The sequence below is a fragment of the Cygnus olor genome, chromosome 23 (genome assembly GCF_009769625.2).
Source record: "Cygnus olor isolate bCygOlo1 chromosome 23, bCygOlo1.pri.v2, whole genome shotgun sequence".
Taxonomy (NCBI): Eukaryota; Metazoa; Chordata; class Aves; order Anseriformes; family Anatidae; genus Cygnus; species Cygnus olor.
Window position 1 is genome coordinate 2128053 of NC_049191.1, and position 27595 is coordinate 2155647.

At 65.0% G+C, this 27595-nt stretch overlaps 1 protein-coding gene across 6 annotated transcripts; it reads right to left on the minus strand.

The window, feature by feature from the left end:
* Positions 1–242: 242 nt before the first annotated feature.
* DLGAP3 (DLG associated protein 3) lies at positions 243–27595 on the minus strand. 6 transcript variants are annotated; one of them, XM_040535070.1, is made up of 12 exons: positions 27580–27595; positions 10228–10819; positions 6594–7674; positions 5543–5748; positions 4731–4845; positions 4362–4596; positions 3521–3861; positions 3187–3272; positions 2014–2438; positions 1685–1776; positions 1425–1568; positions 243–1032 (listed from the first exon to the last, which is right to left on the minus strand). In XM_040535070.1, exons 3-12 carry the CDS (start codon positions 7614–7616, stop codon positions 814–816), a joined length of 2886 nt encoding a protein of 961 aa, XP_040391004.1. In that variant the 5' UTR covers positions 7617–7674; positions 10228–10819; positions 27580–27595; the 3' UTR covers positions 243–813. The 6 variants fall into 6 exon arrangements, with proteins under 6 accessions (XP_040391004.1, XP_040391003.1, XP_040391002.1 ...); XM_040535069.1 differs by lacking the exon at positions 27580–27595 and adding an exon at positions 25316–25496 and having other exon boundaries at positions 10228–10307; XM_040535068.1 differs by lacking the exon at positions 27580–27595 and adding an exon at positions 21035–21356 and having other exon boundaries at positions 10228–10307.

A 27595-nucleotide genomic window follows, 5' to 3' on the forward strand; every position in this document is an offset into this window, starting at 1 on the left:
GGGGAAGTCTCCCCAACACTGCCGCCTCGCTCGCACGCCCTGCACCAGGTCAGAGAGTCAAGGGGGAACCGTCTGCCCTGTCCGCAAGGTGCTCCAAGCATGTGGACAGACAGATGGACAGAAAGATGGGAGAAGGGGGCAGAACGGGTGCAGGACGCCAGTGCTGATACTTGGTGCGAGGGAAGCGGGGCTGGGGGTTTCTGCTGCTCTGGTCCATCCCGCCCGCCAGAACACAGCTCTGGTCGTGTGTAGTTTCTGTTTTATTCCTTAGGTTATATTTATATATGTGTATAGGTCAGGGACCCCTGGGTTCCCCACGCACCGGGGCAGGAGGCGGGGAGTGGAGCGGGGCTCCGGCTGGGCACGGGACTGGGGGGCTCAGGGGGCGCCCGTCCCCATGGCCGCGGGATTGCACTGAGTTACAGAGAGGCGGGGGGGGGGCCTGCCTGCAGCCCCCTCCCCTCCCACCCAGCAGGGCTGGTGGCTGGGGTCACCTCTCCTTCGGACGGGACAGGGACCGAGGGGGGCCAAGGGACAGAAGATCTGAGACACGGCCCCAAAGAGGGCAGGGGGAAGGAAGAGCCCTGGACCCTGGCAGAGGCGGGCAGGGGCATGCGGGCGGGGGGGCGACGGGACGGGGCAGAACCGGGTTGGTGTTCATTCACCGTCGGATCCATGAAACGTCTACGATAGAAAAAGAGAGAAGCTGTGAGTGGGCCAAGCGCTGCCCCCAGGGTGTCCCCGCGGCCCCCGATCACAGTGAGCGATGGACGCGCCGTCCAGTCCGGGTAGAAAAGCCGAGGCCCCCCCCCGTCACAGCCGGGTCTGCGCCTCGGGGATGTAGATCTCGATGCTGTCTGCGCTCTCGGTGGCCGAGTTCTGGCGGAAGGAGGCGGCGCGCTTGGCTGCCAGGAGCCGCTTGCGAGCCTCCTGCCGCTGCCGGTCCACCGAGTCCAGGGAGCGCTCCTTCACCGGGTGCACCTTGGAGCGCGGCGGCTTCTTTGGTATCGGGGGAGGCACCTTCTTCTCCTCCTGTACGGACAACGGGGGAGCCTCAGGGTGGGCACGGGGCCGGCCCCTCGTCCCCCTTAGCCCCCCCTGCATGTGATGGAGAGCTGAGATGAGGCCGCGTGTCCCTTCAAACATCTGCGCGGGGCTGTGCGCTCGCAGCGTGCACGTGCGTGGGATCGTGCCTGGCCCTTTGCAGACAGTGCTGCCCAGAATCCGGCTGCAATATCACAGCAGAGGAATGGCCTCGTTTTTTTCCTGTTCTTTGTTTTTCAAGTGGTTGCTGAAAGCACCCGCTGGTTCTGCCGGCGGTAGCTTGGCAGCAGCAGTTTGGCCACAGATGTGTTTGGGGACGAAGAAGGGAGGGATGCGCACAAGCACCAGCCCTGTGCTCCCCTACCGAGCCCTGCCCTTACCTTGGGCTCGATGATCTTCCACCCGTTGGCCTTGAGCTGCTGGAGCTCCGCGAACTTCATGCTGACGTCCTCGATGGAGAGCTGCAGCAGGTCCCAGAAGCCAGCCAGGTCTTGGAAGGTGGGCACTGGGAAGGCATTGGGATCCTGCGGGGACAAAAGGGGCCACATCATCCCACAGAGCATCGGCTCTGCTGCCCCCAGCCCACCAGGCTGAGCTGCAGCCCCGCTCACCAGCCTCAGGATGTTGGACAGGCACTCACCATGTTCTGCTGGCAGAGTCGGTAAAACTGCTGCACCTTCTGGGACATGAGGAGCTGGGCGCTGCCCACGGCGCTCCGGATCTTCTCCAGGACTGGCAGGGCCCAGGAGAAAGCAGGCGGTCAGTTCTCCCATGGGGACACGAGCATCCCTTCCCCATCGCTTGGCAAGGACCCTGCTCCATCATTTGGGGTCCCCAAGGTAACAATCCTGACCCCAACCTCTTGAGCCAAATGGCTTCACAGGGGGGATGCTCCAAGGCACTCCGCAGGTGGGAACCGTGCCAATGCAGCCCCAGGGGAGCCCGGCCCCGCAGCCCAGCCCCACTCACTCTCCTCCGGCAGGTCGTAGTCCTCGGCCTCCCGCTCCATCTGCTGGCACCAGCCCTCCATCTTCTCCACCTCCGCCTGCAGCAGTTTGATGAACCACTCGCCGTCGCGGTGGCACGGGGAGGCACGGCCGGAGTCGGGGAGGCTACGGGAGCCCCGCTCCACCCAGGCGTCGCGGCGGGGCACCTCCACCGTGTCGTACTGCATCTGGTAGTCCTCCCGGTACGCCCACTGGCCTTGCGTGTGCACCGTCTTGTACACTGCATACTGCCGGCCGGACTCGGGCTCCGAGGAGTGCCGCTGGAAGGGGCGCCCGAACTGCAGGGCTTTGTCCTCGGTGGCCACGGCCAGGCCGGCGAAGCCCTCCAGCTCCAGGTCCGCCTGCACGCCCGCCGTCACGCTGTTGGAGCGCTTGAAGCGAGCTCGCCTGGGGAGAGAGAGAGCATTTGGGGACCCTTGTGGTGGCTGCACCAGGGATGCCAAGGGTCCCGAGCCAGCCATGACGTTTCTGCCACCCCTGTCCCCCCACTAGTGCCATCGTGGGCATATGTGGGGTGAGGGAGGCTCGCAGGTGAGGCTGGGGATGCACGGTGTCTGCAGGGACAGCCCTGAGCAGCTGCATCTTGCCAGTCCTTCATTTCCTGTGCTCTTAGCCCGTTTCCATGGCTACCAGTGCTGGACGGTGTTGGAGGATGCCGAAGAGCGTGCACCGGGGTGGGTGGGCACGGACCCAGAGCTCGCTTCCTGCGGGCTGTGCAGGTTCACAGGCTGTGAGGCTCACAGCACTCCCATCCCAGGCAAAAAAATCACATTTTTTTGCAGAAAAACGCAGAGGTTTTACCTGGGCCTGGGCCAGGTTCCGAGCCCAGGGCTGAACCCAGCAAATGAGCCCCCAGCACAGTGTGGGAGCAGGAGAGCCCCTTCCCCGGGCTGTCCCTTTGCAGCAATCGGGTGCGAGTGCGAAGGCCAGATCCTGCCCCATACGGGGGCAGCCAGCCTAGGATGAGGATGGTGCTGAGCTCTGGGGGCATCAGCTGGGAGGAGAGAGGGAGAAGATGCTGCGGGCAGGAACCAGGGGGACGCGAAGCTTTGTAACCAGGGAAAGCCACAGCCAGGAGAGCTTGGCAGGGCTCGGCGCAGTGCTCGGGGCACGGCACGGCCTGGCCCCTCGGTACCTTTTGTCTTCCTCCACCTGCACCCCGATGGAGTGGAACTCCCTCTGGCTCCGGCTCTCCGTGTCCGAGTCGGAGATGGCCTCAACCTGCCGGGGACAGAGGGAGAGTGAGCTGGGCAGCCCCACACCTCGGGCGCTTCGGTGTGCAGCACCAGGAGGAGAAGGGTGCACCCTTGGGAGAGCAAGGGCAAGCTGGCGGGCACAGGGGTGGCATTAGGGTCACCGTGGGGACACACCAGCAGCCAGGGGACATGCAGCAGCCGCTCAGCATCAGCCACACAGCTTGGGCAGACTGGGATTTGGGGCTCAAACCCAGGCAGAGGAGCGAAGCCCACCTGGACGCCGATGGAGGGACGCCATTTCCTCTGCCGAGCCAAGCTCTGCAGCTCCTCCCGGCCGGGGATGGCCTTGATGATGAGCGTGGAGGGCTTGGGGGCGGCGCGGGGCTGGACGGGCGGCAGGTCGAGGGACGCGGCCGTCACCTTGGAGCTCTCCAGGCTCTCGGCCGAGTTGCAGCGGGCCGCGGCGTCTTTGGACCAGGCGGGGCTGCGGGCGACCTCGCCGGGCAGGTAGCTCTCGTGGGCAGACTCGGTGCTGCTCTGCGCCGTGACGGAGATGAGGGGCTTGGCTTTGGTTCCTGGAGGGATGGGAGGTGGAGCTTTTCTGTAACTGAAAGCTGTTGTGGGAGAGGCGCAGGATGAAAAGGCGCGTGAAAACACAGACACTTTCTCATTTCCTACCGCGAGCGAGGGCCCCGGGGAGCGGCGCCCACCTCCTCCCGCAGCGAAGGGCCCACAGCCTGGCTGGGTTTGCACCTCGGCTGGCGCAGACCAGCAGGGCCACAGACACCAGCTTGGGTTAGCCCTGCAGGACCCCAAGTGGCCATTTGGCCAGCTTATCCCCAGAAAGGGACAGGAACCTGCCCCGGCCCATGCTGGATAAATTGCCACAGCATGCAGCAAGAAAGGGGAAAGAAGCAGGGGGAAGGACAGAAAATGGATGCTGGGGACACACAGTAGACCCCAAATGAGGGGCTCATTGAGGAGCAGGATGCTCACACCCCATGCCGGGGGCTGCAGGGGGCTGGGGCTTGAGGGGGGCAGCAGCCCTGGGTGAGCAGGTGGGGAGACGCGGGGACCCTCGCGCTGCCGATGCCCTGCCACCCCCAGGACTCACAGGTGCTGGGCTTCAGGATGCTGCTGGTGATGGGTGGCCCGGGGGGGGCCGACATGGAGAAGAGCGAGAGGCAGTCGTCGTCCTGGGAGCAGCCCGCCTGGATGGCCCGCAGGTAGCTGTGGCTCCGCATGCGGAAGCAGCCGGGCAGATCCAGCGCCTCCACTGCCTGCGACTCCACCTCGCCGAAAACGGACTCGCACACAGCCTCGAACTGGTGGTTGAGCTCGTCGTTGATCTGGGGAGAGCGGTGGGTGATGCTTGGGGTGGCGAGCGGGGGACGGAGCCCAGTGGGGCAGGAGATGCTCAGGGGAGCATCTGCCCTCGGTCCCCACCTTGGGGACACGTCCCAGCTGGGACAGGAGGCCCTACCTGGCCGGTGGTGAAGGAGCGCCCATAGCCCTGTCCCCGAGGGAGCATTCGAGGTGGCGTGCCGCAGCTGGGACAGTTACAGATATATGAATCAGAATAGTGCCTACTTGCAAACCTAATGAGAGACAGTGGGAATAGAAGGGATCGCACCAAAAGCAACACATTCCAGCCGAGCGTTTGGAAATGCAGCCGCAGCAATGCTCCCGCAGGCCATCACTTGCCCCTGAGCTCTTGTGAAGACCCCTTCCCACCTCCCCAACCTCCCAGGGGCCCGGGGGCTTCCTGGCACCTGCCAGAGGTGGAGGCTGGATGCAGGTCTCCAAAATCGTGCTGCACCACGCCTGCCTGGTGCTTTGCTCTCTGCCTGGGTCCGGCACAGAGATGCTCAGAGTGGGGTCCCCATGGCAGCCCCCCTGAGGTGGAGCTGCCCCTGGCACGGTGTCGTTGTGCGTGGCTGTGGGCTCTGGGCACAAGCGGTGGCAGCAGCACATGCAAGGTCCCCACTGCAGCTCTGCACCCATGCACGCAGCGAGAAGCTGCAGCCAGCGCTCCTGGCAGCCTTGCAAAGATGGGGGGATCCCCAGCAGGGCATCCTCACCACCCCAAAAAGCCATCCGGGTCCCCACTGGTACAGAGCCATCAGGAGAGGGGCAATGCACATGACGGGCAGCAGGGACAGGGACAAGGACCAAGCCCGTTTTCCCCCTGGATCTGGGTATTTTGCCGCCATCTTGCAGTTTCACCTCTTCTCCCAGCCTTCGCACGTGGCTGCGGCCCAGGATCCCTCCCCAGAGCCCAGCACCAGCCCTTACTTGCTCCTGGCCTGGTCGGCGCTGGAGGAGCGGCGGTAGCTGTCCCGCCGCGTGGCTGCCCGGGGCGATATTTTGGCGCTGGCGTCTGAGTCGGCGCTGTCCTCGTCGCCCATGGCCTTGATGTAGCTGCCGCTGCGCATCCGCCGGCAGGGGATCTCCCCATCCTTGCCCACCGCCGGGTACCCGCTCCACTCATCCTGCGGCACCTGGGGCAGGAGGCGAGCATGGGCGCGCGCGATGCCACGAGCCAGCCCGAGCCCGGCGTGCGCGCCCAGCCCGAACCCAGAGTGCGTGCGGCACCGCTCCTCTGCCCTCCCTGCCCCAAATCCCGGAGGGCTGCTCCTTCCTGGCAGCCTCGGCTGCGTTCCCTGCTTGCCCCATATGGGGTTGTTTCCCAAAACCCGCTCCCACCTCGCAGCCCCCCCAGCAGGCGCGGCTGGGCCAAATCCCACCCATGCCAGCGCGGCCACCCGGCTGGTGGCCGTGCCGCCGGCACCACGGGGTCCTTACCAGGCTGCGGTGGCAGGATGGCGTCCCTGGGCCATGCGGGGAGGGCGATGGGGCCGGCACCCTGCCCCGATCCCCCCACTGCCGCCCGCCCTCGGATTGCCACTCACTGTCTCCTTCCCCCGGGAAAGGGAGCGAAGAGTTAATTAGCTTTTAATTGGAAGGGGGGGTGACCTAGAAGGGAGCCTGGTGACGTGACGGGCCAGGCGGTGGCACTGGGCCAGGCACTAGAGGGATAAAAGCCCAGATGAGGGAGAGGGCACAGGGCTGTGAGGAGCCTGTGCAGGCAGCACTGCTTCGACCCCAACCCACAGGACTACGGGGCAAGAGATTGCAGAGGGGCTTTGTGCTGCTGCGAGGAGACCCACAAGGAGAGGAGACAGCAGCAGCACAGGATGGGGCTGTGCTGGGGACAGGGAGCAGAGCTGGCATTGCATGGCCCCCACACCGCCAGGGATGGCCAGGATGGAGGGACCCAGCCCCAGCTCGTCCCACAGCATCGCCGGCCGTGGTCCTGTGGGGCAGCCCTGCCCGGCCCCCTCACCTGCAGGTACTGGTAGGCTCTGTCTTTGGCCTTTGCCTCCTGAAGCATCAAGGTTTTCTCTGTGCCGCCGGCGCTGGGGTAGGCTTCGCGGGCTTGGCTGACAGTCATGGTGTGCCAGGCACTCCTCTTGAGCGTCTGGCCGTCCAGAGACATGGACATGCCGGCGCAGGCCAGGCATTTTCCTTCCCCACCGCTCTTTAGACTCTTCAAGGTCAAGTCTCTGAAGGCACTTTCGGGAGCGTCCACGCAGTACTGGGTGCCCTGGTCCACGGCGTGCCGGCCGGACACCATGTAGCTGCTGTCGCTGTCCAGGTTGTCGTCGGAGCTCCACCAGCCCATCATCTTGGACCGGTGCCGGGAGTCCACCTTGCGGTCCTTGCTCTTGCTGCGCTTGCCGTGGCGGGACTGGTGGTGGTGGTGGTGGTGGTGGTGGTGGTGGTGGTGGTAGCCGTCCCCGCGGCCGTCCATCTTGGTGCCGTTGTAGTCCCGCTTGGCCGGCGCCTCCAGGGAGTGCGACTTGGCGAAGAGCTTCTGGACGGAGTGGACGAGGTGGCGGATGCGGCTGGGGCTCTCGCTGCGCGGCTCGGCGCCGCCGGCCCGCGGGTACTGCAGCGTGTGGAAGCCGTCGTGGTGCAGCGGCAGCTGCTTCTCGAACTGGTCCAGCAGCGTCGGCGGCAGGCGGTTGATCTTGCTGGCGGGGTGGGCGGTCGCCATGCATTCGTCGCAGGAGTCGTAGGGCTGCTGCTGCGCGTGGTGCATCCTCGGGAAGGTGCTGCTGGCGCTGCCGGAGGGCGGCTCGCTCAGGGGCCCGCCCGGGCACTCGCCGGCCGCGCCGGGGCTCCGCGCCGGGCAGAAGGGATGCTCCAGGGAACACGGCTCGCTGGGGCTGAGGAGGTACGGCTGCCGGCCCTCGGGGCCGTGCGCGACGTAGTCCGCGGGATGCTCGCAGTCCTCTGGGATGCAGCGGCAGCGGTGGCCGGAGGAGTGCTGTGCCTGGCTACGCTCCCCATGGTAGCCCTTCATGGTGTCAGCACCCGCCCCGTAGCCTCGGCATCCTGCAGGGCTGTCCCTGCGGGCTCACCTGCGGGGACAGGCAGGGGCACACCGTCACACTCCCCTCCGCCATCCCAAAACCCCAATCCTGCACGGGTAAAGTGTTTGGGCTGTGCTGTGTGAACAAACCGAGGGGGCCAGGAAGCTCCTGGGGCAGGATCTGGCCCCGGCTGAGCCCCTGAAACCCCACCTGGCATGCTGGGGACCTGGCCAAACCGGGGCACGGACAGGCAGCGGTGCCAAGCACGCGTGGGGCTGCAGGGCTGCCTCTCACTTGGCTGCCCGGGTAGATGCCGAAACGTGGGGATTTCTAAGGAGAAGCAGCAGCCAGCTACGAAGCATTCAAAGCAGATAGCTTGCAGACGGTGAGGGAGGACATTTCAACATCATCAGAAACTTGTTTTCTTCCCCGACACCAAATATTATGAAGTGTTTTTCCATTAGGAAAACGGTTCTGGCTGAGTTTTCCAGCCGTCGCGATTCACAGAGCCGCTAATGAGCTGGAGCGGGGAGCAGGACCGGGGGGGCTGCCGCGGCGCTGACATCTCCATCCAGCCCGTCCTCCCTCCCAGCCGCCGTGCTGCCTGAGCACCGCCGCCACCCCGCATTTACAGCAGCTCCCTCGACACCTCGCGTTCCCCCAGTGCCTCCATCCTGTGCCACCACGTGCCCGGGCAGCGCCACCACGCTCTTTTCGCTCTTGTTTAACCATTTCCTTAAGCAAAAGCGAGAACATCGCATCAGCCCTGCTCCAACAGAAGTGCCTCTGCCTGGTGGCTCCGGGACTGGCTCTGTCCTCGCCACGTCCCCAGCTGCACCACGGGGCCGTGGGGATGCCCAGTGCCATACGCACCCCTGGGGGATTCGTCTTCCTACAGCCCCTCCAAGGCCCTGCCTTGGGTACAACTATAAATGAGGAAAGTGCTTATTCTCCAGTGTAGCTTGGCTAATTAACAGGCATCAATTAATGCTCGTTATCATATTTAGCGAGGGTGACTTGGGCACCTTGTCTCTGGAATCAGATTCAGGCGAGGTGGCTTTGCACGAAGCCGGGTCAGCCTCCAGCCGCGGTGACATGTCTGGGGACAGCCCCCAGGGGACACAGTGGGGACGAGGAGCCCTGGGGGCCACAGCCAGCCCAGCCAGAGCATGGGAACAGAGCTGTTGGATGGGGAGCTGGGGGGAGGATGGACAAGGGGCCCCCCAGGATGTACAGGGATGGAGAGGGAGAGCTCTGGGAGGGGACAGGGACTTGACACGGTCTGGTGGAGCTGCGAGCATTGTCAGCAGCCAGGGAGTGTGCTCCCCCCCCCGGCAAGCGTCTCCCCTCGCCTTTCTTCCCAGCTTCAAGGCTGGATCACTCGGTCCCGCTCGTCTCCCCCCTGCCCTCGTAATCTTGCTCCTGCTCTAACGAGGCTTGCTAATTGCTGCCTCTTAAGATGAAGGAAGCTGCAGCCTGCTACAAAAAAGAAAGGCCTCTGCCCTCCCGGGGGAGCTGCGGCGACACAGGCAGTCAGAAGCAGGATGGATGGACGGACGGACGGACGGACAGACAGACGGATGGATGGATGGATGGATGGAGAGATGGGTGGTGACCACAGGCTGCCTCCCAGCCCCAGCTCTGCCTCCGCGGGCTGAGCTATCATCTCACGCTCACGGAGGGAAGTGCTCAGCTGATCCAAATATTGCCACCACATCAGGAAGAAGGAGTCACAACAGCCGAGCAGCCCGTTATTAGGAGCCGGGCGGGCTTTGTGCTCGGGAATGGGAGGAATTAAACAAAGCCAGCGCTCCAGCAAGGCAGCGCCACGGCTCCCCCACAGCTGCTGGCAGCGGGAAGGGGACGGGAGCACTCCTGGGGGGCTCTGCATGGGCAGCATGGTTGGGGGTCCCATGCAGAGACCCCTGGGAGCCCTCCTGTCCCCACATCCCACAAAATCACAGTCTCAAGATGGGGGAAAAAACCCAGCACCGGCTGAATTCTGTGCCATTTAACACCAGGGTAATTACCACCATTGGGAACCTACCACCCACACAATTATGTGCTAGGATAAACTGGAAGAGCATAATTACCATTACAAATAACTCACTTCTTGCCTTTATTGCATCCAAAGCCCCGAGAAACTCCCAGCAGCAATTCCCTCACCACCAACTTCCTCCTGACTTTTGCTTCTGCGGCTTTCCTGCCCACCCCAGGGTCCGGGGGAAGAACCGGGGCTCGTAACCCCCGGGGTGCTGCAGGGTTCACCCAAACTCAGCTCCCCGCTTCACTTCCCACAGGGGCCCTTAGTAGAGGCAATTCTGCTTCCTTACACCGCCTGGAGAGATCTCAGCCTCGGCAGCAGCGCCATGCTGCTTCCCCCAGCTGCAGGTACCTGGTGCAGCCCCCATGGAGCCCGGACCCCCGGCACCCCTCCGACACCCCAGTCCCACCCAGCACCCCTGGACACGCGATGGGGAGGGGACAGGATTGCAAACCCCGCTGCAACACCTAGGTCTGGCAAAGCGTTGCAGTGCAAAAGGAGGCTTTGCAAGGTTTCCAGGTCACATCCAGAGAGGCAGGACCCGGCTGTGCACTCACCGCCCGGCGCTCAGGGGGATGCTGTCCTCATGGCCCGGCCGCTGGCTCCTCCACACGGGGTGTCCTGGGGGCACCAAGGTCTGCAGGGAGAGGAAGCACAGGGAGGAAGAGCAAGAGCGGTTGTCCCCAAAAAAGAGCCTGACCCAAATCCCCCGGGATTTTTAGCAGTGCCTCCTTCCCTCCTCTGACCGAGGCAGTCCCATGGCCAGCGCAGCCCCGCACGTGTTTCGCCCGGCTACGCCCCAAAACCATCCCCAGCCACATCCTCTTATGCAATTCCCTGCCAGCGGGCGCCGGAGCCGGCCCAGCGGCTGCCTCGCCGTTGACTTTGATTTGCTCTGGATCCGGCCATATGCTCCACAAAGGCTCCTCCTGCCACCTCGGCTTTCCAGCGCGAGCAAAGTGATTTTTTACAGCCGCTCGCCCGGCAGAGGCGCGCAGCGAGGATGGCGCGAGCCCGGTCCATTCTGCTTTGCAAATTAGCGACAAGTTTGGCAGCGCGGTTCCTGCTGGGGATCTTTATGGCTCGTGATGAAAGCAAGAGAGAACAAACACGCAGCTTGAGCTCCCGGCACCGCGTGCGAGCTGGAGTCTGAAAAAAAAAAAAAAAAAATGGTCTTCCCACTTAGGAGCTGAGCAAATTTGATCTACAGTCGCTGGATGAAAATAAATACGGAATACCGCCAGGTCGGTTCCACCGTGCTTTTAATCTATTTACTTTTTCCCAACTAGTTGTAAGCGAGAAGGATTGCAGAAAGCAAACATTTATTTTATTACTAATTACTCTGTTATTTATTAGGCTGTATTAGTAGAATTTACTCAGCCTGAAAAAAAAAAAGGGGGCTTAGTAAAGGAATCACCTAATTTAGTACATAATTCTGCGTCGAGTAATTATTTCTTAAAAGTTGAATTAGCTGAAAGCAGCTCATGGATATTTCATTAGTTGTGTCAGGCAGGAAAGAGATAGTGTAATTAGTCAGAAGTTGTCATTCCTGTAAGTAATTACTTTACAGGGAAGGGTGAGGGCAGCCCCCTTTGGCTGCGCTCGCTCGATGGAGCCCATCACGGTCCGGGGGATCCTCCTCCAAACCACAGGGGGGATGAGTGGAAGCACCATGCTCCCCTGGAGGAGCCAGCTACGGGATCATCCCCTTCCCAAAGCGAACCCTGGTGCCGTCCCCCCACCCCGACCCTCCTGGGGTCCCTCTCCCCAGGGACCCCCTGGCTCCCACAAGCCCAGCCTCAGCCCCGTTTGCGCAGAGGATGCCGTGCCCAGCGCCGTGCCCAGCGCCAGCGCTCCGAGAGCACGCTCCTGTGCAATATTTATGATGCAGCAGGCACGGATGGAGCACAGCCGTGAGCAGGGAAGGTAGGTCAGGAGCTCCGGAGCAGCTGAACACCGCGGCACCGAGCTCATCCAGGAGCAGAGAATTCAGGGAGAACGAAGGCAGCTTCGCCCTGAGCAGGGCACGGAGCGGTGCGCAGCCCTCTGCTTCCAGCGGCGCTAGCGCAGAGGGACGGGACCCAGCCCACGTGCTGCCCCGCCAGGCCCTCGGACAGGCAGCCGAAGGAGCCCCAGGAGAAGGCAAGCTGGGACACCAAGCGAGCAGGATGCAAAGATCACAGCCAGCGTGCTCGGTGTGCTCAGGAAATCAAAGGCAGTTACCGGGACCGAAACAAAAATAGAGGGCTGAGACGGGCCCTGCCTGGGAAGAAACCAAGCAGAAACAAGGGGCAGAACCCAAGCAGAGGCAGCTTGGGATAAATAAGGGATGAGGATATTTTTTAAAAAGTCACGAAGGACAAATGCCAGCTGAAAAATTCCAAATGCGGGCAGAGCAAGCGAGAGTCACCGAGCCTGCTGAGAGGGGCCAGGGCAGCAGAGCTGAGAGCACCAGGGCCGGACACCCTGAGCCAGCTCCCGCTGCCTTCGTGCAGCCCCAGCCCAGCTGCAGGCAGCAGAGCCTGAATTATTCCCCTTTACTGATGCCATTAATCACAGGAGCTGCTCCGGCCCTGTGTGCAGGGAAGGGACCATTCCAGCTCCTCGGCCACAAGCAGGACCCAGCAGGGCTCAGCACCGCTGGGGTGACCCCAGCTGGGGACAGCAAGACCCCGCTGTCCCCGGGGAAGGACACCGAGCGTCGCTCTTCCCATCTGCCCAGCTCCGCACGAGGGGACTCCGAGGACAGGTTGTTTGATGGGAGTAGTTTATTAAGCACATGATTAATTTTGGCACCGGCACCGGCTGCCTGACAGCTCCTTCTCCCAGAGCTGGGGAGAGCGAGCGCGCGAGAGGTACTGCCTCTGCTGATGCAGCGGTTGGTGGGATGAAAAATCCTGCAATGCAGCACTGCTTCTTAATGAGCCATTTGTCTTTGAGTCTTCTTGACTCATTACCCATGCCGGGAGAGGGATGGGAGTTGCCCCCAAGTCCCCATCTGAGCAATTACTCCTCGAGCAGAGCGAGGAAATACTGCCACACCATGCCCCAGCTGCTGGGGATCCCGCACGGCCGCCAGCACCGGGACTCCCCGCCGCAGCGCCGCTGCCTCCGGCTGCCGCTGCCACCGGTGCCGGGGGGAGCAGGGCCGGGGCCCCCGCTGCTGCCACGGCCTTGTGCCAGCGCTGGAGCTGATCCCCGGGGACAGCAGCCAGGCTCTGTCCCGAGCTGGAGCATCCCGGTGCTGCAGAGGCAAAGCCAGTGGAGAGGGGACTCCAGCGCCCCGTCCCCGTGGAGCCCCAGCACGTGGAAGAGCTGCTTCACAGCAGCAAAACCCTTCACAAATGGGAGGGGATGGGCCAGCAGTCAGAACCCAGGAATAAATTGGGTGGGAAGAAAGGGGTAAGAGAAAGGGGCTGGTGCGAGCATCCTGCAGTGGGCACGGGGGAGGGACGGGCAGGGCCACGGGGCCACCTCCTGCTCCCCAACGGGGCAGTCAGGGAAGCTCAGAGATGGATAAATGCACAGCACCAGCGGCCTCAGGGTGCTGGGAGGAGCAAGTAATTAGGGATGAGTGAATAATTAGGACGGGGCGGCTGGGAAGGAAACGCACCTGGACAGCAAAGCAGTGCATGCCGGCATCCCCCCAGCTCGCCCTCCCCAGCCTCCCTGCCACCGCTGCCCGAGCACTGTATGGCAGCAGGATTTGTGTCCCCATGGGGCTGCCACCCGCCCTCCGGTGTCACCGCCGAGCAGCTGGCGCGGGGCTCAGTGCGCTCCGACGCGTGCCCATCGCCGGTGATGCCACGGGCAGCTCCCCTCGCACGCACACCCAGCACTGCCAGCACTGCCCAGGGCAGCAGCAGCCGGCACGCTGCCCCGCTGCCCCCCCCGGCACCTCGGTGAAGGTGACACTGGGGTCCCAGCGGGATGGAGAGCCAACAGTACCTCTGGAAGTCCATGCCTCACGGACCCTTTCCAGGCACCTGGGATGTGGCAGCCCCAGCAGGGACCGCACGGCTGCTGCCAGCTGTGCCACAGCCCCCGAGCTTGCTAGCGGTGCCGGACAAACCCCCTGTCCCCACCCCCAGCCCTCGGCGTTTCCATTTTCACCCTCCACATCCCCACCGCAGCCCGCTCCGTTCCCACCACGGGGAAGTGCTGCGTCTGCTCCGAAAGCCACTTAGCTCCCGGCCCCGCGGTGTAATGACTTAAGCTGGGATCGTTTCAAAGCTGCTTTCGCGAGCTCAGGGCACGCGGCCATGCCAAAAGGCTCTGAACGGCCACCAGTGCTGCTCTGCGCCCTGAATTCCCCCCCACGTGCCACCCCCTGCCCCGACCTCAGATGCCGCCCAGTAAAACCAGTTTCCTTCGCAGCACCAGCCCCGTTCTGCGTCTCTCCCTGCAGCAGGCCACCTTCTAGCAAGCAGGCTCTGGGCACGGTGCAGCAGCAGAGCCCAAGGTCCCCACCAGGAGGGATGTCCCAGGCCACCGAGCCCCCCTGCCAGGCTGCAGCCCCCCCTTGGGGCCAAGGGCTGGGACGGGCACCGCGAGCCCATCGAGCAGAGCTCACCAGTGGAGGACCCAAACTGCCGCTTTAATCGATGGGCTTAATTTGCAAAGCTGATGAAAAGCTAAATAAACTACATAATTCTGCACGGTGCTCTCGGCGCGGGCCCAGCGTGGGGGAAGAGCGTGCAGGTGAGGGGGACGCGAGGGCAGGGCGCAGAGCAGCAAGGAGCAGGGTCACGGCGGGGATGGGGGACACTGTTGGGACCATATCGGCACCGGTGTCCCCATCACACAGGGCACGGGGGTAGCACAGCCCCTTGCCCCCGGGCTGGGCAGTGCCATGGGTGTTCTGCTGCAGGCATCCCGTGTCCTGCTCCCCACCTGCCTCCCAAGCATCCCACGGGAGCCATGCGGGAAGGGGAGCGCGGCCCAAGACAGGGAGCTGCAAAGGGCAGCAGGACGGGCCCCCGCGGAGATTACACCCCTGATATTCCTGCTACAAGAGCTTAGAGATAAAAGAGATTTACAGGATTTACCAGCAATACAAATTGAATATTAATTTTAGCTGCAGGGGACGAGCCAGGGCTCAGCCCCAGCAGCACACGGAGGGACGCAGGCGGCAGGCGCGGGGCCTCCCGGCCTCCTGGGGACTCGTCTCCAGCGCTCAGGAAAAACCAACGTCACTGGGAGCCGGAGGGTGGGCAGCCCTGTGCTGGTGGGGCCAGGCACCCCCTGCCCCAGCCTGCTCCAAATCCCAGCAGCCACTTGCTGACTGCACGGCACAGCCTGGGGATCCCTGGGGACCATTCCCAGTGCCGTCCATGCACGGCCCCAGTGCCAGGAATACTCTGGGGGTGCTCAGGAGGGTCCCTGGACCCCACTTTCCATCCTGGAGCTGACACTTGCCTGCCTCCTGCTTTGCCACAGGAGCACAGGCTGATGGGCTGGGGACAGCAGGAAGGGACAACCAGAGCTGAGCACCCTCCAGAATGGGATGGAGAAACCCCAAAGGGGACCTGCCCCCCTCCTGCCCTGGGGACAGCGCTGCACAGGGGTCCCCACGGTGCCACCCAGCCGGGACCCATCCTGCCTCACCTCTCCTCGGGTGCACAGCACCGGCACAGGTCCCGCCGGGGCGGGCAGGGGGAGGACAGCGCAAGATGAATGAGGGAGTCGAGAGGCTAATGGCATTGTCTGGAAAGTAGGTCGTGTGCTGTGCAAAAAGATATTTATATCAAAGCTCGGTCCCCCGCAGAAGCTCCCGAGCAGGGCGCAGGCAGCGCCACGAGCCCACGGCCACGGCCTCAGCCCCGTGCAGGCAGCACGGCCCCAGCACCCTGCGGCACCCCATACCCCGACCCCACTGCCCTAGCCAGGGGTCGGCACCCGCTGTGGCCCCGGCTGGGCTCTCACAGTGCCCCGGCTGTGCCACTCTCAGGGTGGAAATTAGAGATGTAAAATTATCCTGACCGCAAGAGAGTCACGGCGGCTCCGTGCCTCTCACCGACCTGGCTGATGGCTGCGGGCACCACGCGAGGAACCGCACCGGGTTATTTGTAATGTAGCTTTTGTTAATGTGTAAAAGGTCCCTGATGCTCCCCAGATGGGCAGCCAGCGCAGGGAAGGTCGTGGTGGGATCTCACAGACCGTACACCCCTCCTGAGGTCTCAGCCTTGTTGCCATCCCCACCCACGTCCCTTCCTGGGGGGGAAGATGCCCCGCACACAAAGCGTTGTCCCCAAGGTCACCGCAGCTCTGCTGTGGGTGACCCGGGTACCAACCCTGCTCCACACCATGTCCTTCGTTCACACCTGTGTGCTTCCCATAAACCAAGGAAACCATCCCCGAGCACCTGGCTGGAGCCTGCCCAGAGGTTTTTACCCTTTTCCCCTGAATTTCCCCCACCCTGAGGGCTGCAGGTGCCCCCCAGCCCACGCTCGCCTGTCCCCATCCCACACCCGGGCAGCCTTCGACGCACCGGGCCGGCGCGGGAGCAGGTTGGTTTCCCATAATAGCTGTGTCGGCTGAATTTACAGCCTCGCTCCAAGTTATTAATAATAATGGCCTCACTCTTAAGTAGGGCTTTTCATCTGTCTCAAAGCCCTTTCCAGAGGACGTCTGCGGCATTATCACCATTTATTAGCGTTTCGGCGGGCAGGAGAGCGAGACACGGAGGGAAGGATGGCCGTGCCCCACCACCCGGCTGCAACAGGGGCCCATGGGGAACGGGGACCCGGAGCCCCCCCATGGCGCAGCCCCATGAGATGCGTGGCCAAATGGGGACCGAACGGCCCTCGGTGCCGTGCTGGAGGCACTGCGGTGATTTACACGGGCGGCGAGCCCAGGCCCTGCCGCGCAGATAAATCCACTTGAGGCAGCGATAAAACAGTGTCACCTCACCGGTAATCCGCAGCGCTCCCAGCACGCTGAAAAATCGCGGGGCACGGCACCACCCGGCTGCTCCGGGCTCTGCATCGATAAACGCCGGCCCCACACCAGCCGGGGCTTGGGAGAAACCCGGGGTGTAAATCCTCTGCCCTGGCAGAGCTATGGCAGGAGAGCACCCTGGGCGAGCACCCCTGGGCAAGGGCGAGCAAGCACAGCGGGTGCCCGACCACATCCTGACCCTTGAGGTTTAGGATTTGCAGCAGCCAGGTGGGACCAGGGCCGTCCCCAAGCCACCCCCGCGCCCCCATCCCCGGGCAGCAGCGATCCTGCGCTCCTCTGCTCCTCTCCCCGCCGATCGCAGGGGCTCCGCGGGCAGATTTATTTCCCTCTAAAAGTGCTTTGATCTGAAGTTATTTTTTGTTTACTAGCAACAAGGTATTGTAAATACATCTTTGCCGATAATTATAGAGTCGGGTGCACACCTTAATCTCCATAAAATATCAGATGCTACAATTTGCCTGATTTAATGAGATTGGAGGCCGATACGCCGCTGAGGTGAGCTGTAAACTTGGGGAGGGGGAGGAAAATGATTGAAAATGCAATGAAAAAAACGTTTCCCCCACCTCCTCCTCCTCCTCCTCTTGGGGTGCAGCACCCGGACCCCACAATCCCCAGTGGCACCCCCCCCCCGCGCCAGCTCCCTGGGTGGGCCCAGGCTGCGCAGCAGCAGCTTCACGCAGGGATGGGCATTTAGGGCAAACGGTGCTTTTATACCATTTACCTCATTAAAAACCTCCAAAAGCTCAGAGGGACGCCGAGGCCACGCCGTGCACCACGTGCCGGTGGAGGTGCGAGGACAGGGCACGGGGGGGGGGGGGGGGGCTACTGTTGGCCCCATGCACCCAGCGGGTCCGGGTTATGGGGTGGGTAGGGACAGGGCAGAGCCACGCGTGGCAGGGCTGTGGGGTCCCACACCAACACCAAGGGCAAGCTGGGGGTCTGGGGGGGCCGTGCTGGAGCAGATGGGGATGGGGCCCAGCCCGCAAGAGCTCAGCCCCCTGCCACGGCCGTGCCATCACCCCCCTGCCGTGCCCCTCTCCGGAAGGGGACCCCCGGGCAGGGGGCTCAGCATGTCCGGACGGGGGTCCCCTCCCCGCAGCAGGGGGGGGCAGCCTAGGAAGCAGCAGGCTCCTCGCCGTACCGAACACCGCCGTTTCCACAGCAACCTTAAAGGCCTACAGCTTCCGCCTCGCTAACGAACCCGCGCCGGTGACGTTCCCGGGGGACGCCGAGCCCATCACCCTAGCCTCGGGTCACGGCACCCTCTCCCTGCACCCACCCCAAACCCGTCCCCCCCACAGCCCCCGCACCCAGACCCCAGAGACGCAGGGGCTGGGGAGCCTTGCACCCAGCGGGATGGGCACCCCAAAACGCCCCCGCTGCCATCCAGAGGGCACCGTGACCTACAAACGTCAGGCTGATGGGTTAATTAATTTCCTCCTTCCTCAGGCCGTTATCAGCTGGAAGAGAACATCACCTGAGACTGTTAATTGGGCTAATTATTCCAGGTTCAGATTTTGAATAATTAGTTACTGTTGTCTCCAGCCTTACTTCCACAGTTCTCTAAAAAGGGCAGGCGCTTTCCAGGCTCCCAGAACAAGGCAGGTGACAGAGAGGGCAGGGGGCTGCGGTGGGGTCCCAGAGGGTGACAGCCCTCACTGGGGACAGGAGGAAAGGAGGAGAGAGGGGACAAGAGGAGAGCAGAGGGAAAACACCCCCAAATCCCACAGGCACCTAGGCTTGGGACCAGGCTGCTGGCACTGCCTGCTCTATCCTACACCATACAGAGGTGGCTGCCCCAGGCCGAGCTCCCCGCTTTAGGAGCTGCCCACTCACAAACCACTCACAGCAAATTCCCCCGAGGCCTCGCACCGGTCCCCTCCAGGCATCCGACTGCTCCTTGGCTTGGGTCGGGCTCTCCCTGGTAAAATCTCAGCCCCGTGCTTTCAGGAATCGGGATTTCCCGTTGGGTTTCCCACTGTTCGGCGTGGAAACACATCTGTCTGGGCAGGAGGGCAGGCACCCACCCTAAAAAGGGCCACAGCCATACTGGTGCCAGCCAGTAGGTACTGGTGCCTGTGGGAATGCAGGGACCTCCTTCCACCCCTCCTGGGACATGGGTGGCGGGTGTCACCGGGTGGCCCAGGCAGGACAGAGGGGCGAGCTGAGGCAGCGCAGCCCAGCCTCCCCTACCCCAGGAACACCGTGCTTCCTTGCAGCCTCGTCCCCCGCTATTAATAGCCTTCGCTAGCCTCCCTGGGAGCCATTTGCATATTTGATTGCAACCGAGGCGGGGCAGGGCCCTTCAATCAGCCGCTCCTGCAGCCTCATTTGCATGGGTTGACATTTTGTGCCGGGAGCGCTGACACCGCCACCGGGCGATGGGGACGTGGTTCCGGGGGTCCCAGCTCCCCAGCTTGTGGTGCAGCCCCCAGCACCCCCTGTCATCTGCTCTGCACCCACCTGGGGGGGCAGGCACCGGGCAGAGCCCCCAGCACCCCTCCAGCCTCCCTAAAACCCGTGGAGATGAGGGAGCGTTGGGTGGCCCGTGTCCCCAGGTGGCCTGCGTCGTCACTTTCCAGCCCGACCCGCGCCCCGGCCCCGTCCAACCTGCCCAGCGGGGTAATTACCTGCCCGGCGGGGTAATTAGCAGCGCCGGCAGCAGGGCAGGGTGTGGGGTGTCAGGCACATCGGCGGGTTGGTTGCTCGTCCTGCCAGCCTGTCTGGAGCTGCTGCACATCAAAGGCCGGTGGCAGGCTGGGATGTGAGGGCCGGGATGTCCCCAAGGAGATGGGGGGGGGCTCCTAAACCTCAGTGAATCCATTTGCATCCTCAGGAGGCACCGAGGGGACACAGGGACACGCCACAGGTTGGCCACATGGAGCTGGAGCAGCAGTTGGAGCAGCTGGACCCAGCACGGCCACGTGGTGCCGGGCTGCACAGCACCGGGGCAGCTTCTGGCCACCACCAGGCACCACCACAGCCACAACTAAGCCACCACCAAGCCACCACCAAGGCCACCACCACGCCACCACAGCCCCGCTGCCAGCCCCTCTCGCAGCCCGGGGCCAGGGAGGCAGCTGCAGGAGGAGCCAGGCAGCCCCAAAGCCCCAGGCACACGGCTGGGAGCCGGTGCCAGCGCTGCCCCAGGCCACGTCCCAGGACGCCCTCGCCTCCCCCTGGCTCTTGGCATCACAAGGTGCGCGCTCGGCAAGACAAAACAACCCGGGGCGAGGCGTGGGACCGAGCCTGAGGACGGTGAGGATTAAGGGGGAGTTCTGCCACGTCCCTCTCTGCTGCCTCAGTTTCCCCTCCCAGAACACACTGGCGATGCCGGCTCATTGAAGGGTTTTGGTGGCAGGGGAAAGCCACACGGAGGCACGGAGGGACCTGAGTGCCCCAACCAGGCTGCCACCAGCACCGTGCCGAGGAGCGAAGCGGAGACAGGCTGGGCTGGAAGCACAGATGTCGGCACCGGCTGTGCTGCTCCCCAGCAGCGGGGCCGTCTGGCAGGCAGACAGCCCTGGTGCTCTCCGGCTCCAGCAGGGGCTGGGAGCAGGTCCCAGGGGGCCCCCATCCCTGGCACACACACTGGGGTGCAGCCCTGCCCTCCCGTGCCACCACGGCACACTCGCTCCATCCACACTGGGAATCTGCTCGTTGCTCTGCCATGGAGCAGGAAAATCCCTCCGGAACGCAACGGTTGGGCAAACAAACGCCCACCCCAACCCACCCCATCCCATGGAGGACTTGGGGAAGGTTCCCCCGGCTCCCCAGCCCCTGCTCTCACAGCCCCAAGCCCTGGGCTCTGATCTCTCCGGTGCTGGGCCACCGCTCCCCCTGCACCCCTGAGCACAGGACGAAACCTCCGGTGTGCGCACAGCCCCGCTCCCTCCTGCCCCTCCACCACAACAGGGACACCCGGCACTATGTGCCACAGTGCAGGGCGGCCTGGAGCAGGGGGCACTCACCTGCATCCTAACCGAATGCCCTCACAGAGACCACCACATCCACAGGGGTGAGCGCAGCTTGTCCCCAAGGGCGAGCCCAGCTCGGGCGCAGCACCGGCTGCTGCCGCGCACAGCCCCGGTGTGTGCAGCCCCCGGCCCCAGCACGCACAGCACGGGGCTGCGGGGAAGGGAGGAGAGACCTCGGGGCTGGGCTGGGAGCTCCCCATCCCGGCCGGGCGAGCTCCAAGCTGCGCCGGGGCTTGTCTGGGCAAGGGCTGGCCGGGAGCCACACGCTGCACACCGAGACGAGGAGGTGGCTGCCAGCGAGGAGGGCTCGGCCGGGAAAGGGTTAGGAATGGCTCCGCAGGGGTGCGGGGAACAGCCCGGAGGGGGTCCCGCTCAGCCGCCCCCACCCCGCCCGGCACCCCTTTCTCCTTCCCTGCGCCCCACTCACCCTTCCCCAGCCCTAATCCGTGCGGTCGCCCATCCACGCCCGCCGGGAGCCGGAGGACGTCCGAGCGGCGGCGGCCAGGTTCGCTCTTCCCTGCCAAATCCCCACGGGCTGCCCATGCCACGGCGGTGTCCCCAGGGTCACGGCCACCTGAGGCAGCGCGGCGGCCACTCTCCCGGCCAACACCGGCACCTTCCAAGCCGGCGAGAGGCAGCGGCGGAGCCGGCGTCCCCGCTCTCGAGACACACCCCCGCGTCCCCACGCGCTCCAGCCGCCCCCGCGCGGGAAGGGGCTGCCCACGCCGAGCAGCGCCCGCACGCCCCCGCGCCGTGCATGGCTGCGCGCGGACGGACACGCGGCCCCGTCGTGCGCACGCACGGCTGCACAAGGCACGCGGGCACCGCTGCTGCAGCGCTCTGCACCTGGACGGCCACGCAGCCGCTCCCGCACCGCTCTGCGCCCCCCGCGCGCCCCGCACAGCAGCACCCCGCGCACGCCCCAGCGCTGCTACCCCGCTCCTCCTGCACGCAGCCTTCGCCCCCGCCGGCCCCACCGCGCGCCCACGGCTCCCCAATCCACCCGCACACACCGGGGGCTGGCTCCCCTCTCCCCCAGCCCCCGGGGTCCCAGGGAGCTCGGAGCAGAAGCGAGCCGGGGAGCGCCGACCCTGCCTGCTGCCCGCTGCGCCGATGCCGGCAGCACGCTGGGGCGCGTCAGGCAGCCCCACCACGGGGCCTCATCCTGCCCCACCATCATACAACCACGGTGAGGACAGCCACAGCCAAGACACGCAGCGTTTCCCCATCGTGCCCCCAAACAGAGGGGTCCCCAGCCCCAGCAGAGCCCCGACAGCCCCCTACAGCTGCAGCAGCGGGGCCGGGGCAGCGGCAGGTCCCCCGCCAGGCATCACGCCGGCATTCGGTACCTTTCAGTTTTCCGACGCGGCACCCCCGCACTCCCACGGACAGGCTGTTCTCCAGCTCCGCTCTGCCCACCGCAAACTTCAGCTGATTCCAGCCCAAATGGCTCCTGGCCCCACCAGGAGAGGGGCCAGGCGGGGAGCGCAGCCCCTACCCTCGGCTCCCCGAGCTGCCTTTTAGGGCCGGGCAGACCCGGGTGAAACGCCGAGCACTGGCACCCGCGCCGCAAACATCTGCTCTTCCAGCGGCCTCATGATTCACAGGTTATTAATTGGGGCTTGGCAGCGCTGGGATTTGTGTTTGCATCCCCTGGCTTCGCTCGGAGCCACAACTCGCTGCCGACAAGCTTCGGGTGCCAGAGAAGGAGCCAAAAGCAGCAATGCACCGGCCGCAGAGGAGCCGAGCCAGGACGGGCATGCGGGCCGGGTGCCCAGGAGAGCGGGTGCGGGGAGCAGCGCAGAGCCAGAGCCAGCGCGACGCCCGCAGCAGCACCCGGGGCTCGCCAGGAGCCCAGCACCACCGGCGGCGGTCCCCAGGGGGGCTGCGGCCCCCGGGTTGTGGTGGGGAGGCTGCTGCCTTGGCTCCCACCCGGCTGCTCTTGGCAGCAGCCCTGGGTGCTGTTGGTGCAGCCTCGCGAGTTCCCTGCCACGAAGAGCGCTTTGTTTGGGTAGGGTCTCCCGGCTGCTCCCGCGAGCAGCGCCGAGCTGCTCGGGCACCGGCTGCTAGCAAGGCTTCGAGGGAGAACTGCAGAGCAGCTCTCTGCTCGGGCAGCATCAGACAAAGGCTTTGAAAAGCCTCCTCCGAAGAGAGCCAAGAGAAATATGAATTCAGAAGCTGATTAGAAACCATGTCATGGCTCGTTCCAACTCCAGCATTTGGGGAGGAGTGAGCTGGCGGGGGGGGGGGGAAAACGTGAGAAATTGAATTAGGATTTAGGGAAGGTTTTAGAGGCACTGACACAGGGAGAGGCTGGAGCACATCTGCTCGTGGGGTGGGGGACACCAGGTGCCTGGAGCGCCCCCGGCCCTGCGGAAAGGTGGAAAGTACAGATTAATTCTCCTTAATCTGACGGGCACTGGCTCTGCTGCCACGTGCTGCCGCCGCAGCTGGCAGCGAGCAGCCCGACCCCCTGAGGCTGAGCCCCCTCAGCACCCATGGCTGCCACCATACAGCCCCAGGTTTCGGGGACCGCAGAGCCCTGAGGCCACGCTGATGGGCACTATGTAGGTCCATGAGACCGGGCACTGCTCTGTGTGTCCCCATCCCTTGCCTTCCTTGCCGTGCCTGCGCCACGGCGTGTACGAGGGATGCAGGCAGCCGCTTCCATCCACACATCACCGGGATCCATCCGACCACGGCTGCATGCCCAGGCTCCCCCGGCCCCCCCAGCCCCCGGCACGGCTCGGTGCTATTCTTAGCTGCCCGGCTCTGCGCTCTCCCAGGCAATGGCCCCGTGTATTACTATATTGCTCGCTGCCAAAGTCTCGAAGCAGGCAGCCAGGATCGTGGTGGGGCTTCCACACCCCTGTTGACCTGTCATTCGGTCCCTGTTGGGGTTTGGTCTTCAACAGGCTATTTCAGGAAATCCAATTTATGGTCAGGAGGAGCGCAAGGCATGCATTCTGCCCCTGAGCCGGATCCAGGCTCTTCGCATCGCTCACAACCAGATTTTAGCTTCGCCCATGATGGAAAAGAGGGCCAAGAGTCACCTTTGGCTCCAGATCCCAATTTCTGGCTCGGTGGGATCCAGGGTTTCAGTTCAGCTGATGGGAGAGAAGCGAGCGCCTGCAAAACCTGGAGCTGGAGCCCGCCGCCGCCGCAGCACCTGGGCACTGAACCCGAGCGTGGGGCCTGATCCTGCCCACGCTGCCGGGCAGAGCCGTGAGGACCCCGCAGCAGCACAGGCGCTGGCCTCATGGCTCCTGCAGGGGCTCCGTGCCCGCTGGCCCAGCATGGCTCTGCCCCGAGCTGGCGATGGGATGCAGAGCGGACCCCCGTGCACCAGCCTGGCACCCCCCTGCCCTCTCCTCCAAGCATTGCCAGGGCTCAGTGGGGTAACGCAGCCCGAAATGCAGCTCACGCCTGTGCTTCCCCCTTGCCGGCGCTCTCACTGCCCCCCAGCTGGGATGCTCCACACTTTGATGGCTATTTTTTCCCTCCTCCGCCCCGAGCGTGGCTGTGCCCGGCTCGGTGCCCCGGCTCGAGGCCGTGGAGCTTCCTCACGGCCGGGTGTCCTCGAGGGCCGGGGACTGCGGACGTGTGCAGGAGGATGCTCGGAGCAGGGAGGCGAGGGACTGCGATGGACAGGAAATGACATCCATTTCCTAAAGGAGAACCTGCGCTGCCGGCCGCATCCTGCCCCGATTTACACCAAGGGAGGCCTCCTGCTCTCAGCCCAAGCTCCCGCGGGGGCTGCTGGTGCCGTGCCCGGCTCTGTCCTTCCTGCGCGCTCGGGCCTTCGAGCTCGGCCCCGGCAGAGAGGTGACGTGCGGGGCGTCACGGGATGGAGAGCGGCGAGCGGTCCCGGCGCCAACTCGCTCTGCAGGATTGGCACCGGGTGGAGGAACAAAATCCCATCATCCAAGGGGAAAGAAGGAGATGAGAAGAGCGTGGCACCCGGACCCCGTGCGCCCAAAATCTCCCGGTCCTTGTCGGCGGGGCCGGCTTGCACCACGAAGCCTGGGAGCGCGGTGAGAGCCACGGCGCGGCTCGCACCCCACGGCACCCCGGCATCTGCTGGCACCCACCCGGCTGGGACCCGGCTCCATCACCCCGCACCGCACCCCTCCCACCCCACAGCACCAGAGGCTGCCGAGAAGGGAGACCAAGGAGCTGGGGGGGCCCTGGGCCTGCCCAACCCATCCCCGAGCCCTCTGCAGCGGGGCGAGCAGCGGGATGGCCGGCGTCGCCCTGCTGAAGCGCTGCCAAATCCTGCCTGCCCGGGGGGCCCGGGAGGTGGGAGATGCCGGGTGCCCCCTGCCCCCACGGTGCCAGCAAATGCCCCCCCCCCCCCCCCCCCGCACCCCACAGCTCCCTTCCAGCGCGGTGGGGCCGAGCGGGGACCCTGCGGGGCCGGACACCTCGCGTGGAACCGTCCCGCGTGGACCAGCCCGGGGACCGGCAGGGAGGGCACGGAGCGCCCAGCGGGGGCGGCAGACGATCGCGGCTTCCCGGGGAGAGGCACGGGGGAACCGTGAAGACCGTGAGGACCGTGAGCATCCCAATGGCCGTACCCCAAAACCAAGCACCATCCCCGAGCACCCCCCCCCCCCCCCCCCCACCCCCCACCCCCCCCCCCCCCCCCCCCCCCCCCCCCCCGCCGGTGCCCGCTGCCCCCCGCAGTGCTCCGCGCTGCGGTTCTTACCCGGTGCCTACATCCTCCGGCCGGGACCGGGGCCGGTGCCGGTGCCCGGCGGCTCCCCGGCGGCCCCCCGCAGCTCGTTCGGGCACGGCTGGGCACGGCTCGGCCCGGGCCGGTGCCCCACGCGTGGGAGCGCGGCGGGCGGCAGCATGCGAGTGGCGGCGGCCCCGCAGTGCAGCGCCGAGCGGCGCAGCCACAAGACGCGGCGATGGATTTTCCCCGGGAGGCAGAGCGGGAGGCGGCGGCGGCGCAAAATGGCTCCGGTGCGGCTCTGCCGCCGCCTCCCGGCGCCCGAGACCCCCTGCTCCCCGCCCGCCGGGGCTCGGCAGGGCGGGGGGAGGAGGTGGGGAAGCCGCGGTGCCACGCGTGGGGACGGGGGGATGCCGGACGAGGGGTATCCCCAGACCGTGGGCATCCCCCCAGACCCTGGGCATCCCCCCAGACCACGGGCATCCTCCCAGACCGTGAGCATCCCCCCAAGCCCGTGAGCATCCCCCAGCCCCTTGGCATCCCCCCAGCCCATGGGCATCCTCCCAAGCCTGTGAGCATCCCCCCAGACCAAGGGCATCCCCCCAGCCCCTTGGCATCCCCCCAGCCCGTGGGCATCCCCCTAGACCGTGAGCATCTCCCCCAGCCCATGCGCACACCCCAGTCCATAGGCATCCCTCCATCCCATCGGCATCCCCCCCCAGCCGTGGGCATCCCCCCAGCCTATAGGCATCCCCCAGACCATGGGCATCCCCCCAGACTGTGAACATCCCCCCAGCCTATAGGCACCCCCCCCCAGACCATGGGCATCCCACCCCCAACATCTCCCCGGGACCCCGCTTGCCTGCCCGGGTAGCGCTCCGGGGTCTTGGGGCTGCCACGAGGGGCTCAGCCTCCCCGGGCAGCCGCGGGGCCGTCAGCAGCCGCCCGCCCGCAGAGCCCCTCGCACCGGGCGGTGTAATTTGCTAATAATAATAATTAAGGCGCGTGCGGGTTACAAGTGCAGCGGAACAATGAGCCGGTTAACGCCTCGCTGCGCGCGGTGGCGGCAGCGACACGGCGGCACGTGCCCGGCCCTGGCATCGTGCCCTCCCGAAGCCACCCGCTGTGCGGGGCAAGAACATGGCCCAGAGGAGCTCCTGCAGCTCGGTTTGAAGCAGCCGTGTCCCAGCGCTTCATGTCCGTGTCCCAGGACGGCCGTGTCACCAGGCAGGTCGGCACAACATCTCGGCACTCAGCAGCCCCGTGGTCCCCATCGCTGTCCCACCCCGCTGAGCAAACCCTTGGGGGTCACCAGAGCCCGAGCTGGGCTGCCCAGCCCCTGGCACACAAGGACACCCCCCGGTAACCCATTACACCCGGGCTGGTGAGCCCCAGCCCTCACCCGGCCCCGCAGCGCAGGTGCTTCCACCTGGCACGGCAGCTCCTGCGTGCACGCGGGGAGCAGAGCTCTGCCCACCTCGCTGAGAAGTTACATAAAAAGGATTAATATTTATAACGCGTGCTCCAAAAGGAGAAGAACGGGGAGGAGGGGGGTCGAGCGTGACTGGGACAGCCCTTACTCCAGAAGGAGAATAACGGGGTGGGCTCAGCGTGCAGCACCAGCGTGGCTCTGCTGAGACAGGGCACCGCAACACGTGGAGACCTGCTCCATCCAGCCTGGCCATGGGGCTCGGCTGTGCCGAGCCAGAGCTGAGCACCCAGGTGCTGTGGGCATCCCAGCACCCTGAGAATATCCATGTCTGGGTCTCCCAGCTTCAAGGTTGCACGTATTTCTCTTCAGCACGTGGAGACCCTCTCCCCCAGCTTTGCTGTCCTGCAGCCTTTAATAAATCACCGCTGAGCTGTGTCTCTCAAGCGCAGCCGTCACCAGCAGCACCCATGGGACAGAGCCCCCACCTGGGTGCCCACGTGTTTGGGGTGCAGCAGCTCTGCCCAGGGGAGCACACCCATAGGGGTGCATCCGTCCCTCAGCGGGAGCAGCACAGCCAGTGAGCACGGCTCCGTGCAGACACAGTGACCAGGACACGGGATTTGGGGTGCTGGGGGCGCTGGGGTTGGTCTGAGGCCATGCGGTGCCAGCAGGACCCCTGGCCCCTTTGCCCCTGCCTGATGCCTCCCCTTTCCTTCCAAAGCACTGAGCACACCGAGAGCCCTGTGCTGGGGGTGACACCCCAGGAGGGGGGCACCTGAAGCCCCCGTGTCCCCCCCATCCCACCACCAGCCCCTGCCCCTCGCCGCCCTGAATCCCACCCGGCTGCGCAGCGCCCACCGCTCACCTTCGCACCGTGCCGG